This window comes from Suricata suricatta, chromosome 16 (genome assembly GCF_006229205.1).
Source record: "Suricata suricatta isolate VVHF042 chromosome 16, meerkat_22Aug2017_6uvM2_HiC, whole genome shotgun sequence".
Classification (NCBI taxonomy): domain Eukaryota; kingdom Metazoa; phylum Chordata; class Mammalia; order Carnivora; family Herpestidae; genus Suricata; species Suricata suricatta.
In genome coordinates, this window is record NC_043715.1 from 402,525 (window position 1) to 417,246 (window position 14,722).

Consider the following 14,722-nt stretch of genomic DNA (forward strand, 5'->3'; position numbering starts at 1 on the left):
GTGGGGGGCCTGACGTGACGTGAGAGGCCTGACGGGACGTGGGAGGCCTGGCGGGACGTGGGAGGCCTGGCGGGACGTGGAGGGCCTGGGGTCACAGGTGGCACCCGGCCTGCCACTGTTGCAGATCTGTCCCGTCCTCCCCTCCCCCTTGGGGAGCCCCTGGGTCCCCCGCAGGGCCGCCCACGCTCGCGTCCGCCGGCGGTCCAGGGGCCGAGCGTCCGGGGCGCGTGGGCGGCGCACCCCGGTGACGGTGTCCCTCTGTCACAGAATCAGCGTGTGCATATTCGTGGGGGGCGCGCCGGGGCCTCCGCTCGGCTGCCTGGGGGCGCCGCCGAGTCTCGGATTGCGCTTCCCTCGCGTTTGCACTTTCTACAGAGAACACAACTGCCTTTGTTAGAACACGTTCGGTAACGAGGTACAAGACCCGGAAGGAGAGGAAGACAGGACGGTCTGCGGGGACCTGAGGCAGGCCCTGGCCCCGACGGCTGAGGGGTCACTGCCCCGGAAGTGACTTCCTCCCTCCCACGCGTCCGGTCTCCACTTAACGCCACCTCTTCCTGGAAGCCTTCCTGCACTGCCACGGCTGAGCCCGCTGCCCCTTTCGAGGTTTTCCCTGTAGTAACACCCACAGCAATGAGGGCAGGCATTTTCAGAAGCTTATTTGATGGAAATGCTGAGTGTGTCAGGGCCTGTCATGTGGGTGATTCAGTTTCTTTCCCTCTCCCATTCAAGAAATTCATCGGCGACTGTTTTAGGGCCGTGTCCAGGGCCTGGGCCCTCTCGTCTTCTGTGTCCCTGCGGTGTGGTTTCCACTTCCAAGTTCACTTGTGGTGCAGGAGGGCTGCTGACCTCCAGCCATTACATCTCGGTCCAAGCAACGGGAACACAGGGCTGAGAAGCACACCCCGCAGCACATCCCTGTCTCCCTCACACCAGGAACTGAAGTGTAGACGGGGGGGCCACGGCAGCAGCAAGGGACGCGCAGTCTTTATGAGGACAACTATGGGCCCTGCTGACATCTGGGGCTTTGTCACCACGGAAGAGAGGACGAGCATCGGGTGGCCCCGAGTATCCGTGTCCGTAGGCATGACAGAGGAGGCGGCCGGCCTGGGTCCGCTGGACGGGCGCGGAGCTCTGTGTCCTTGCTGCTGGCACGGAGTGGCCACGCAATAGATGTTTGCTGAAGGAATGTCCGCGGTGAGCAGGGCGCCGGGGCTCCCGCCACCCGCCGCGGCCCTCAGCCCGCACACCTCGGCCGGCCAGCCCGCCTGACTTCAGGAGGCAGCGGAAGGGCGGCTGTGTGTGACCCGACCGTGCGCGCTGCTGGTGGCTCAGGAAGAGGCTCCGGCAAAGCGGGTGAGGACGGAGATGCAGCTGCACATGCACATGCTCAGGCGCATGCGCACAGCCAGGAGCCGTGGCCCCAGGCCCTTAGCATGGTTCCAGGGCGCAGCTCAGGACTCCCGCCACAACCCCAGCTGTGCTCACTGGGCCAAGTGGCTTAACTTCTCTGAGCCTGGCCCCCTTCTGGGAAACAGCACTCATCTGAGGTGGCCACGGACCGTGGGGACCCCCTACTGAGGCTGGCACAGCCGCTGGTGAGGACCGGGGCAGCAGAAATTTCCCCGCGAGGGCACGCAGCGCTGGCACAGCTGGATGGAGGAACCGGCCGGCGCCAGGCAAGGGCTTGGGTGCTCCTGCTCAGCGCACATGTCGGTGCAGTGGGGGCAGGGGACGGGGAACCAGGAAATCTGTGTCGCCCACGGCGCCCCGGTGCCTTGGTGCCTCTTCTGGCAGCCGGCTGCCGCCCCCGCACCAATTACAAGCACTTAGTCAGTCCCGCCTGTGCTGCTTCTCAGCAGCAAGAAAGAACAGCCTTGAAGCCAAGCTGGCCCTGCTCCCACCCCTCCAGCCCGAGGCTGGGGACCCCGAGAGCGGCCCTGACAGGGAGTCCTTACCCTCTGAGGCCCGGCTTGGGCTCTGTGTGGGGAGGCAGATGGCCGCTAGGGCAGAGGCAAGCATAGGATCAGAGAGACAGGTCTTTGGTACGACTGCTCCTCAGAACAGGAGAGAGAAGCCGTGCTCCTTGGCAATACTGCCATTTATTTACCGAACAGGCGTTTTGTGCAAGGCCTGGGCACCACCCTCCACCCTTGCAGGCCCCGTGAAGCCGGTGCCTCAGTCACCTGCTGCTGCATAACAAGTTATACCAAACGCTGGTGGTTCGGACTGATAACTAACATGGATGCACTCGTGCTGTTTCTGCGGTTCTGGAACACAAGAGAGGACTGGCCTCCCCCAAGGGTGCAGGGCGGGCCTCAGCCGGGCCAGAGGAGCCCACAGCACGCAGCCGGCCAGCCCTGCCTGCTGTTGGCTGGGGCCTCAGCGCCTCGGGCTGCTTGGGCTTCCTTGCAGCTTGCCAGCTGGGCCCCGAGAACTGGTGCCTCCAGTGAGCAAGGCGGCAGAGTGTGGCGTTGTCACGACCAAGCCTTGGAGGGCTACCTAGGACCCCAGCTGCTGCGAGGGGGGACACTCACTCCACCTCTCAGTGGGAAGGGCTGCCAAGGAATTAAAGCTGTCACACTCCCCTGTGACAGATGGGGAGGTAGCTTGTCCAGGTGTCCAGTTTGACTCTGGACCAGTGCTTAAGCAGCTAACCACTGAAAGCACGTTCAAGCTGTCTGCAAACCCCAAGTCCATCCTCTGACAAGGGGGCCGCTCCAAAAAGTGTACTGGAGGCAATTTCTGAAGTAAGCCGGTCCCGGGATGGCTCCAGCCATGGGGTCCCTGGCCAGTGCACACTTCCGGTTCTGATCGGTCCTGTGCTGTTAGGAGCAAGAGTGAGGCCCTCCATGCCAACTGGCAGGATTTTGTCCTCGTCCCCTTCCCAGAAGGCTGTCTGGGATCCAGTGCCAGATTTCATGTCCCTCAATGGAAGAGGTAGCCAAAAACATAAATCCTGGTAGTTCCTGGAGCTGGTGGGTCCTTAACTGTGACCCTGGGAGACTCAGCTGGTCTGCACCCTGCTTTTCTTGTCTATAAAATGGGCATATTTGCCATCTTTCTGGGCCAGAATCTGGGGGTGGCACTTGATGGAAACCAGCTCCAACTATCTGGGTAGAGAGGGAGCTCACAGCTCCCTTAGGACTGTTTTAGCTCAGCGCGAGGCACCTCCCAGCACCATTCCTCTGGCTCATTTCTTTGTGTCGTGCTGTTCCCAGGTAGGTCCAGCCCGCATGGTGGCATGACGGTCACCAGCTGCTCCTGGCCCCCATGCCACCAGCTTACAACTCAAGGAAAAGCCAAAGGTCAACACAAGTCCCAGGACCACATCTCATTAACCAGCTCAGGCCTAGGCAGGGATTGGGCTCAAACTGGTAAAAGTCACTGCATACTTACAGCCAGTCTGGTGACCCCGTCCTGACCCTACATCCCCCAACAGGTGCCCAGCTGAGCCTGCACACTGGCCAGGCCCCACACCCACAGCCTCCTGTTTTCCTCCAGCCCAGGAGGGGGTCCTCTGTGGGTGGCCCCTGGCTACTCCCCACTTCCTGTTGGCCCGAGAAGAAAGGGCAGAGAGGAAAGGGCTGAGGCTAGAGGCTGGGGCCTTACACCTCTGCTACCCGCTCCCACCTCACATGTTCTGGGAGTGGCTGCTAAGGCATCTGCTGCAGGAAGGGACCCTTCCCCCACAGCAGGGTCCTCAGGCCCTGACCCTGCCCTGGGGCTGTGCACAGACCCCTCCTGCGCCCTCTGGGACCTGATCTGACCAACTTCCCTTGGCTTCGCCCCAAACGGAGCCCAGAACTGTCTGAGACTGACACCATGGTCCAGTCACAAAGGGCTTGGTGGCTGGATCAGGACACAGCTGACACCCCTCTTGTCTTGGGACCCACAGCCTCCCCTCCCCCACCCTATGGCCCTGCTGCCTCCCATTGTAGTGGGGTGGGGGCTGCTTCTCTGGTGTCCTCTCCATCCCCAAAGAGACCAACATCGGCCCTTCCGGAATTCAGCAGTAGCTAAGTTACCATGGCAATGCCTATTATCCATGCCTAACAGGAGATGAATCAGGAGCTAAAAATAGGTCCCAGAGTGAGTGGGTGGATGGATGGATGGATGGATGGATGGATGGATGGATGGATGGACAAACGGATAGATGGACGGATGGATGGATGGATGGATGGGTGGATGGATGGATGGGTGGATGGGTAGATTGGATGGGTGGATAAATGGAGGGCAGGAAGGGGGGATTGATGAATAGATGGATGGACAAATGGATAGACAGATGGATGGACAGATGGATAGATGGGTGGGTGGCTGGGTGGATGGATGGATAGATGGGTGGGTGGGTGGATGGGTGGATGGGTGGGTGGATGGATGGATGGATGGATGGATGGATGGATGGATGGATGGACGGACAAATGGGTGGATGGGTGGGTGGGTGAATGGATGGATGGATAGATGGGTGGATGGGTGGATGGATGGATGGATGAATAGATGGGTGGATGGGTGGGTGGATGGATGGATGGATGGATAGATGGGTGGATGGGTGGATGGATGGGTGGACGGATGGGTGGGTGGGTGGATCGGTGGGTGGGAGAGTGGATGGGTGGATGGATGGATAGGTGGGTGGATGGATAAATGGATGGATGGATGGGTGGACGGATGGGTCGGTGGATGGATGGGTGGGTGGGTGGAAGGGTGGATGGGTGGATGGGTGGGTGGAGGGGTGGATGGGTGGATGGATGGATGGAGGGCAGGAAGGGGGGGATGGATGAATGGAGGGATGGAGAAGGGATGAGTGGACTAGATTCAGGGTCAGGGCAGTTTGTTTCTCCCAGACAGGACATCCCGGGGGAAATCTCAATCAGAAACCCACCCCCACAGGGCCCAGAGGCGTTGACAGGTGGAGCCCCTGCCCTGACTGACTGTGTCGCATGGAGTGCATAGCAGGTCCTTGTAGAGCTGAGTTGCAGGCTAAAAGCACCTGGGTTCCTGCCTGCCAGCCCCTCTCCACCTGAGCCTGGTTGACTCTAGGCAGTGGATGAGGGGTGGGGGCGGCATTGCCTCTTGGCATTCCCGAGATGCTCTTTCCTTCAGTATGGGAAAGACTCTGAGAACCTGAGTCTTGGAGACCCCCTGTCCCGGGGTGGGGGCTGGGATGGGGCAGTAAAGGCACAAAGCGCTTCAAGGACAAGATGACACTTTATTAAGCCTTAACCCCCACCTGCAGGCCCCAAGACCTGGGTGCTCAGGTGGGAGCGAGCAGCAAGGGAGAGGCAGGAAGCAAGAGGGATCTGACTGTGGTCAGGGGCTCTGGGGACACCCCGGTTTCCTCCACAGCTGGGATGCAGCCTGCGGGCTCCTCCTTGGTGAGGACAGATGCAAAGCAGGAACCCCCCAATCCATAAGCTTCCCTTCAGGTTGGGCTGAGCTCCCAGCCCTCCTCCTGTTCTCAGAGAACCCTCCCCACCCCCTACCCTGCACCCCGGCCAGGGCAGAGGCAAGCATGGGGGACTACCGCCTGCACCCCACACCTTCAGCTCCTGTTTCAGGGTTCCCTGGGGCCTGGGTTTGTTCATCCTTCAGCCTTGGGGGCCCCCAGAGGCTGGCCTGGGCAGCAGGGTCACAGGAGGACAAGGGGTGGGTCTGGGTGGGGACAGGAGGGCTCTGGAAGGTGGGGGGCCTAAGGCACCCCAAGGTTGCTTGAGACAGAGACCGTCGGCACTCCCGGCTGCCCTGCCCCCTCGGAGCCGGCGTCCGGGGCACAGGCCCCTCGGGGAGGCAGCTCCTTGCAGCCGTAATACTCCACCACCTGCCGGGGCACCTCGGCCAGCACGCACTTGGCCAGCGCCGCCGGGGACGCCTTTGGGGCGGGGACAACAAGGTTACCTCACAGCTGGGGGCCCTCCCGACCCTCTTGCCCCCGAGCTGCTCACACCTTCACACCTCAGCCTCTAGTGGTGGTGGAATCTGTCCCTGTGGCCTTGCGGCCAGGTGACCTTTGTGAGCCTGCGTCTGCACTGAGCCACGGCGCTGGCACCAGGACGGCCGCAGCCGGGCTCCGGGCACACTGTCAGGGGCAGGAAGGAGGTGGGTTGTCCCCATCCCCCGTCCAGTAAAGCCCCACGAGTGTGTCCACTGCTCATGAACGTCCCTCGCGTGTCTGTCTCACAAAGGGACTGAAAGCGCCGGCAACTGTATGCTGCGCTCTTCGGGGCCAGCCTCCCGCCCTCCCTCCTGCATGCAGGGTCCATATTTTCAGAATAGGAAGGTTTCTAGGTACTCGAAAGCCGCTGCAGACCCTCTCACGCTCACGACAGGGCACGGGAGGCAGCCTGGGAGCCTGGGCAGGCCTGCCCCCCATCCCCAGCAGGCAGGCCTGGGCCCCCCCAAGCACTCACGCTCTTGAGCTCCCGGAAGGGGACGAACTGCACAATGTCTCGGAGTGCTGGCTCGCCCCTTGGGGAGCACAGGACGCCCTCGTCCCCGTCCAGGGCCTGCATGTCCGTGAAGTCAGCGTTGCCCACCCCGACGATGATGATGGACATGGGCAGATGGGAGGCGCGCACGATGGCCTCCCGCGTGTCTGCCATGTCGGTCACCACGCCGTCCGTCAGGACCAGCAGGATGTAGTATTGCTGGGGATAGAGGAAAGAGTGGGCACGGGCCCTCCACCCTTTCCTCAGGCCGTTGGCGCTGCCTGTTTGCCCCACGTCCCCCGGCGGCCTGGGGGCCACCGCAGGCGCCTCCCTGCGGGTCTTCAGGCTTCTCCGAGTTGTTTGCCGAAGCTCATGCCCCCCTGTGGCCCCTCCCGCCTCTGCCTCTCACAGCCGAGGGGCTGAGGCTGCTGGAGCCTGGGTCCCAACCCAACTTTGAGGCTGGAGAAGGCGGGACCTGCCGGGGCCTCCTACACCCGCTAGGTCCCCGGGGTCCAAGGAACAATTTAGAGAGGGCATGCTCTGGGCCAGCTGGGCCAGGCACTCAGCACATCTGCACAGACAGACTGGGTCTTATTTCAAATAAAAGTCCATTTCCATCGTCAAAAAAACAAAAACACAAAAACAAAACAGAACTACTGAAAATCTGGACAAAAGACAATATAAAGGAGAAGAAAGAACTGCCCCCTGACCTGCTGGGCGCTGGCCCAAAACACAACTCGAGGGAAGGACCAAGGGGCAGTCCGACGGGTGCCCCGCCACTCGATCCCCCGCCCCCTTTGAGCCCCAGACCTGCGGGGTAAGAGAGCTTGTGCTTGCCGGTCCCCCAGCAATACCTAGCCCAGCTCCCAGCCCCACATGAAAGCCCCCCACCCGCCTCCCCGCCCCCCAGACCCAGTCAGTGCCCCGAAGACCTCACAGCCCTGAGCCCTGCCGCGAGCACGGGGCCTCCCCGGGCCGGGCAATGGGTGGCGGCGGTCCGGCCCCAGGAGGCTGTGTCTGCCGCGGAAAGAAGCGTCCCTGCTTTTCCCCAGGACGGGAAGACAGGCAAGTCAGGTGCGCACAGGACCAGCACCGCTCTGAGGGAGGCAATCCGCCAGCCCACGGACACCCCTATGGAGCATCTTGGCTAAGATGGACTGCACACCGAGGAGAGAGGCAGATGTGAGTGCCTCCTGGGGACATGCCTGTCGCCTCCTGGGAAGTCTGAGCTCCGTTCACAGGAATCAGACAACAAGAACCTGGTGGATGCCCCTAAGGACACAGTCTGCAGCGCACAGACCCTCCAGGACATACACGCCAGGCTCATCAACAGCTGCTCAGTGAAGGAAGTCGTGGGGGGCGGGGGAGGGGGGGCACCAATTACACACAGGCCGTTCTGACCCTGTTCTGCCTGCAAAAACCACCAGGATATGAATTATCCAACTGGACATGCACACATCAGCTAGATCCTCCATACCAGGGAACTCCTGTTGTTTTCCAGGTGTGATGATGGTATTGTAGCGATATCCTCTCTCTCTTCTAGAGGTTTATACTGATACATACAGATGAAGCTATGCCTCTAGGACTTGCTTCAAAATAACACGGAAGAGGCCTGCGACCCTGGCTCCTGGTGTGGACCCTGGGCCGGAGGTGCAGCGCCAGGGCATTGTCATCAGGGAACTTAATGGCATTGGAACATGTTCTATAGATGAGATAAAAGTGTGGCGTCTAAGTTATTTGTCATGAAATTGATATTTGTGGTGTGATTATATGAGAGAATACACGGATGTTAGGAAATAAATACACACCAAACACGAGGCAGTAACGGGACAAGAGGCTGCCAACCTTGGCCTCTGGGGGCTCTGTGCCTGGGGGAGAAAGCGTGAAATGCGGGGCTTCCCCGACACAAGATGAGAGACAGTCCAGGCACCCGGACCACGGGCACCTGGGGTCTGGACACTGGCAAGGCATGTGGTCAGAGCAAGGCCGAGGGACAGAGCAGGTCAGGAGACCGGGACACTGGGCAGATCCGGGGACCATGGGCAAATGCGGACACACGGGGAGGGGGGACATGGGCAGGGATCTCTTCCAATGCCTGGGCTTGGAAGCTGAGCTGTGGTTGTGCACAGAATGTCCTTGCTGTCGGGGGCCAGCAGCCAACTCTCAAATGGTTCGGAAGGAAGACAATAGTGACATACACCCATGGAGGGAGAGGGAAGGAGGGACCAGGAGGGAGGAAGGGGGAGGGAAATGGAGAAGGGAAGAGGGGAGGGAGAAATGGAGGGGGAGGAGGGAAGGAGGGGAAGGGAGGGAAGGGGAGGGAGAGAAAGGAGAGGGGGCAGGAGGGAGGAAGCATGGAAAGAAGCCAATGACTGGTGAGTCCAGGTGAAGGGGGCACGGAAGTCACTGCCTATTCTTACTATTCATGTAAATTTGATGTTTTTTACAGAATAAAAAGTTAAAGCAACAGACCAGCTGGGCATACAGCAGCACAGATTTACAAACATGACGGGGAAAAAAATAATAAAGCAGAATGCTACCTTTAGCATGACATTATTTGTGAAAATTATAAACGCCTGCAAACAGGAGCACCTGGGTGGCTCACTTGGTTGAGCTTTGGATTCCTGATTTCTGCGCAGGTCATGATCCCAGGATCAGGAGATGGAGCCCCACATCAGGCTCCACATTGAGTGGTCAACATTCTCTCTCTCTCTGCCCCTCTGCCCCTCTCCCCCTCTGCCCCTCCCCCGCTCGTGTGCTCTCTACCTCTAAAAATAAAAATTAAGGGGCTCCTGGGTGGCTAAGTCCATTAAGTGTCCGGCTTCGGCTCAGGTCATGATCTCATGCTCTGGGGGTTTGAGCCCGGCGTTGGGCTCGTTGCTGACAGCTCGGAGCCTGGAGCTGCTTCGGATTCTGTCCCCCCCTCTCTCTGCCCCTTCCCTGCTTGTGCTCTCTCTGTCTCTCAAAAATAAATAAATGTTAAAAAAAATTTTAATTAAAATTAAAATTACATAACACACGCAAGCACCATAGCCACATATGCACCACCGCACGACACACTGAGGGCGGCTGCCTGTGGGGAGGCGCCCGGGAAATCAGCTCCAGGGGGCCTGCCCCTGCCCGACGGGAACCATACCTGTGCCTCGAGCAGGGCTTCGGGCCCTCCTGTGTCCCCCGCCCCTCCAGGCTGTGTGCCTTCAGCCTCCCTGACCTCCAGGCCCCCACCTCTCACACAGCAGACCGTACCCTGGCCAGCCTCACAGCCCACACCACCTAGCACACCCGGCTCTACTGCACCGCCTGCCCCCCGGTACCTACAGAGGCCTCCCCAGTGTGCTCCTCAGCCGCTGCCATGCGGGCCACCTTGGAGATGACAGGGGCCACGTTGGTGGGGCCGTAGAGCTGGACCCTGGGCAGGCAGTTCTGATAGGCCTCCACCACGCCCTGGATTCCTACGGGGGGGCAGGGGAGGGTGAGTCTGGCTCTGGTGCACCCCCCCCCAGGCCCCCTCATGCCTTACCTTCACACTCATCGTCCTCAGGGTTGAAGTTGATGGCAAAGTCATGGGACACCTGGGTGTGGCGACAGAGGGACTGTCAGCTAGGTGGCCCTCAGGACCCCCCACATCCCCGCCTAGTGGGCGTGGCCAGTTTGCAGCCCCCGGGACCAGCTTGTGGAAAGAGCCTGGTGGAGGGGGTCGCCTGGGTCACAGGGCAGACGGAGGGGTCCCGGGCCTGCTCCAGCCCCGTGGCCAGCGGGGCCCCAGGCTTCTGAGTCGAATTAACTAGTAAATCCCTCCCACCACCACGTTTTTCTGCTTTAGCCAGGTGAACCGCTTTTTGCAACTGGAAGATTCCAGACTCATTCCCCTTCTCCAAACAGAGACACAGAATTTGTCTTCAGTTCTCAGGGGTCACCAAGCGCTAGGTGACCAAGGTCAGCCTCTGGCCACAAGTGCAGGGTCCTTGCAGCCTGCCCACTGTCTGTCACGTAGGAGCCGGCTCCCAGCAGTGAGAGGCAGTGGACGGGGCACCCAGACCCCAGGACAGCTTCTGCTGGGAAGAAGCAGGGCCCTGGAGGCCCCGGCAGATGCAAGGGGCTGGGGTGGATGTCCCCAGGCTCTCCTACCTCATACTTGGGAGGGATCCGAGCTCCAAACCCCAAGGCAGAAAATCTCTTGTCACTGAAAGAAAAGCAGTGCCATCACACAGGGTCCCTGATTTCCCCGGGGGCGGGGCGGGGACGGTCTAGGGAGACATCTACCAGAACCAGGACAGCCAGGTTCTATGCCACCCCTGGGTGACCAGGCCCAGGCTGGAACTTTCCAGGGGGCCTGGCTCTGCTCCGAGCCCCCTGGGGGAAACTGAGGCACGGAACAGTGACAACACCCCACCTCCAGGCAAGGGCAGAGCCAACTCCTCCATCTCTGTGTCTTTTTTCTGGGACCAGCAGGTACCTCCTGGGGCGGCAGCCTGACACTGGGAGGGGTTAGCCTCCCGACTTTGGGACCTCTGGTCTCTGCCCCCCACCCCATGACAGCCCTCTGTTCGAACAGTCCATGGACTCAGTTTACTGGTCTATACAGTGGGACACAGATCCCGTGTGTGTGTGCCCGCACGCACGCTCGAGTACATGCAGGGTGAAGGCCATGTGACTGAAGCCCAGCCCCGCCTCAACACACGCAGGTTTGGAGCCGTGCTTCCCCACGGGGGTCAGCCACGCAGGACACCCGGGTCTGGCGCGTGGAACGAGCCCCACCCACCGTGGCCCACGCACTGCCAGCCTCGGGCAGGTTCCCCTGCTCAGTGTACAGCCATAGAGTGTGGGCCCAAGTCTGTGCTGCAGTCCAGGGAGGCAGGGAGGTGAGGGGGGAGTGAGAGGCGGGGCCACACCTGTCACCGTCCTGGGGACAGGGCAGTGGGGGCAAGGACCGCACCTGCCATCATTCTGAGGACAGAGTGAATGGGCGTGGTGATGGCGGTACCTGTCACCGTCCTGGGGACAGGGCAGTGGTAGAGGCGGGGCTGCAACTGTCATGTCCTGGGGACAGGGCAGGAGGGGAGGGCAGGGACCACACCTGTCATAGTCCTGGTGGGGGCAGTGGGGGGAAGGGACCACACCTGTCATAGTCCTGGGGACAGGGCAGTGGGGGCGGGGCAGCACCTGTCATAGTCCTGGCAGATCTCTCCCACAGCCACCAGGGCCTGCAGGTACTCATTGGGCTGGAAGGGGTTGATGTAATGCAGAGAGCAGCTATTCCTCGGGTCGCCGTTCGAGGCTGTGAAGTCGATGGCCACCTGCAGAGGCCCGGGCTCATGAGCTGGAGGCCCCTCCCCCGCCTGGGCGGGACTAGGCACCCAGAGCCCCCATCTGACAGGTAGGGAATGAGGCGTGGGGAGCTGCCGGGTGCGGGTGCAAACCGGAGCAGTCCCCAGGACTTTCTGAGGCATCTCGAAGGTGACAGTCCGAGGGCCCAGCCCCGTGCCGCGGTGAAGGCCAGAGGGCAGCCCGGGGACAGTGGGCGTCGGGGCTGAGCAGCAAGCCTGCGCCCCGCCAACCCCGAATCTGCCCAGAACCCCAGGAGGAAAGAAGCTCCGTGTGGGAGATGCCAGCCCGCAGTCCTGAGCGCCGAGCACCCCGGCTGAGCGCCCTGGACGTTGTCAGCCATGCAGGCAAGGGACCCAGGACCATGACCAGGCGCATCTCTTCTCTGCTGCCACCCCGCCCGGGCAGGGACTGAGGCTTCCAGCCTGGGCTGGGGTCCCCATGCGGCTCCCCGTGGGGCGATCTGGCCGCCACTGGATGGAGTGATGTGGGCGCGAGTGGCATGAGTGAGCAGTGAGGTGACACGGAAGCACAGATGCGGCTCCCTGGCTCCACTGCCACCCACACAGCTGCAGCCCAGAGCCGTGGCCGTTTGGTCTGCGTCTTCTGCTGGCATCCCTGGCTGTCACATGTGCCACTACATTCTTGCCACACACGTCCTCCTGCCTCTGCTTTCGGGGAGGGTGACTTCGGGGAGGGTGACTTCGGGGAGGGTGACCCCGGGGAGCTCCTGCGACCCACCTGCCCATTTCAACTGTGCAGGAAGACCAGCCCCTGAGAAAAGTCGCGCGGAGAACCCCGAGCCCAGGCAGGAGGCTGGCGGAGACCCCTGACCCGCAGCAGGGCCTCACTGCACCCACTTCTGCACACCCGCCCCCAGGCACCGGACGAGGCTCCGCGTTACGTCCAGGGCGGGCAGGGCACCCGGGCTCTGGCGGCGCGGAGGGGCCCGTGCACTCACGGTGAAGTGGATCTGGCAGCCGCCCATGATGTAGTCCAGGAAGGAGTAGACCCTGTAGGACTTCCAGGCAGGGGGTCGGCAGGGCCCGCCCAGGATGCCCCCACCCGAGACCCCGGCCGGGGCCCGGGACCTGCCCTTCTCTCCCAGCTCTCCGCCTGGGACAGCACCCCCATTCCCCTCCTCTGTCTCCCCCTCCCGTCCAGCCCTCCCACCTCCCTCCCCCAAGTCCTGGGGACGCCCAGACCCTTGGCGTCCACCTGACAATGGAGAGACCCACAGGGAGGGGCACTCCCTGCCCTGCCCCCTGTCTGCAGAGTTCAGGCAGGAGCCAGCCCCGCCCCAGTGTGCGTGATGGGGTGACAGGGTGATGGGGTGACACAGTGATGGGGTGATGCAGTGACAGGGATGACAGGGTGTCACAGTGATGGGGTGACAGGTGATGGGGTGACATGGTGATGGGTGACATGGTGACAAGGCGATGAGGCGACAGGGATGACCAGTGACAGGGTGATGCGGTGATGGGGATGACGGGGTATCACGGTGATGGGGTGACGGGTGATGGGGTAACACAGTGACGGGGTGGTGCAGTGAGACAATGACGAGGTGATGGCATAATGGGTGATGGGTGACACAGTGATGGGTGACGGGTAATGTGATGCAGTGACGCAGTGATGAGGTGATGGGATGATGGGTGATGGGGTGACACAGTGATGAGGTGACGCAGTGATGAGGTGATGGGTGATGAGGTGACACAGTGATGGGTGACATGGTGACGCGGTGATGGGTGACGCAGTGATGGATGACATGGTGATGGGGTGACGTGGTGACACAGTCACGAGGTGACGGGGTGACGTGACAGAGATGACGGGTGTCACAATGATGGGTGACAAGTGATGGGTGATGCAGTGATGGGTGATGGGTGATGTGGTGATGAGTGACATAGTGACAGGTTGATGCGGTGATGCAGTGACGAGGTGATAGGGTGACAGGGTGATGCGGTGATGGGTGACGGGTGATGCAGTGATGAGGTGACAGGGTGACAGGTGATGGGGTGACACACTGATGAGGTGATGCAGTGACAAAGTGACAGGGCTCCCGCAGGCAGGGCCCCGGCTCACCTTCAGGCCTGCCAGGATGACCACCCCAGAGTTCTTGTAATTACGCTTCTTCTGCCTGTACTTGGCATTCACGCAGTCCCACTGGGCCTGGGGCACAGGGAGAGACGGAGACCCCGCCCCGCAACGCCAGTGCCCAAAACCCACTCCAAGGCGGCAGGGAGGCCTCAAAACCCCAGCCCCGGACGGCATTCTTCCAACTGTAACACAGTGCGGTGACTTTTGTCCCTACTCTGGCCACCTGGCGGGAGAGGTCCCGATCTTCCCTGGGTTTTGCCAATAATAGTTTCTGGAGCCCACTCAGCTCAGGCCGATGCCCCCACCTTCCTCTTGTGGCTCCTACAAGCGAATCCTTTGCAGACGGGTCAGGGCTCCACTTTCACCCTGTCCCCACCCTGTTTGGGGGCGGGGAGGGCGGGACCCCAGCTCACCTGGTCCTCCTCAAAGGCTTTCTGCATCTCCTCAAAGGTGGTGGAGAACTCCCCGATGAAGTCGTGCTTCCCGCGGGAGTCGTGATCCCAGACGAGGCACTGGGGAGCCCGGGGCCCTCAGCCCACCTGCCCCTCCGGGGCCCCCCACCCCGATGTCTGAATGTCTCCAGTCCCCTGCGGTCAGGCCAGCCCTCACACCCCCACCCAGACCCCCCACCCATCCCCCCCACCCATCCCCCAAGCCCCCCCCAACCTTCAGAGGCCGCGTCTCCTCACAGCTGCACAGGTTGCTGAGCGACACCTTGAAAGGCTCCCACACGGGGCTGAGGTTGTTCTTCACCACCTGGGGGGGGCGCGGCGCTCAGGCTCCGAGCAGGATGGGGGGGAGCGGGGGAGAGCCCAGAGGGCTGGGGGGCGCGGCGCTCAGGCTCCGAGCAGGATGGGGGGGAGCGGGGGAGAGCCCAGAGG

The 14,722-nt window shown here is 61.6% G+C and overlaps 1 protein-coding gene across 1 annotated transcript in view; it reads right to left on the reverse strand.

Annotated features, from left to right (window-relative positions):
* Positions 1-5,186: 5,186 nt before the first annotated feature.
* The window catches only part of CPNE7 (copine 7), a 17,166-nt gene continuing 7,630 nt past the window's right edge, over positions 5,187-14,722 (reverse strand). Inside the window, exons 7-16 of the mRNA XM_029926068.1 lie at positions 14,508-14,597; positions 14,255-14,353; positions 13,827-13,913; positions 12,709-12,768; positions 11,586-11,719; positions 10,551-10,605; positions 9,943-9,994; positions 9,741-9,874; positions 6,405-6,641; positions 5,187-5,866 (exon numbers count right to left, since the gene is read on the reverse strand). Coding sequence (XP_029781928.1) covers positions 5,687-5,866; positions 6,405-6,641; positions 9,741-9,874; positions 9,943-9,994; positions 10,551-10,605; positions 11,586-11,719; positions 12,709-12,768; positions 13,827-13,913; positions 14,255-14,353; positions 14,508-14,597 — 1,128 coding nt within the window. The 3' untranslated portion in view covers positions 5,187-5,686. The remainder of the gene's footprint in view (positions 5,867-6,404; positions 6,642-9,740; positions 9,875-9,942; positions 9,995-10,550; positions 10,606-11,585; positions 11,720-12,708; positions 12,769-13,826; positions 13,914-14,254; positions 14,354-14,507; positions 14,598-14,722) is intronic.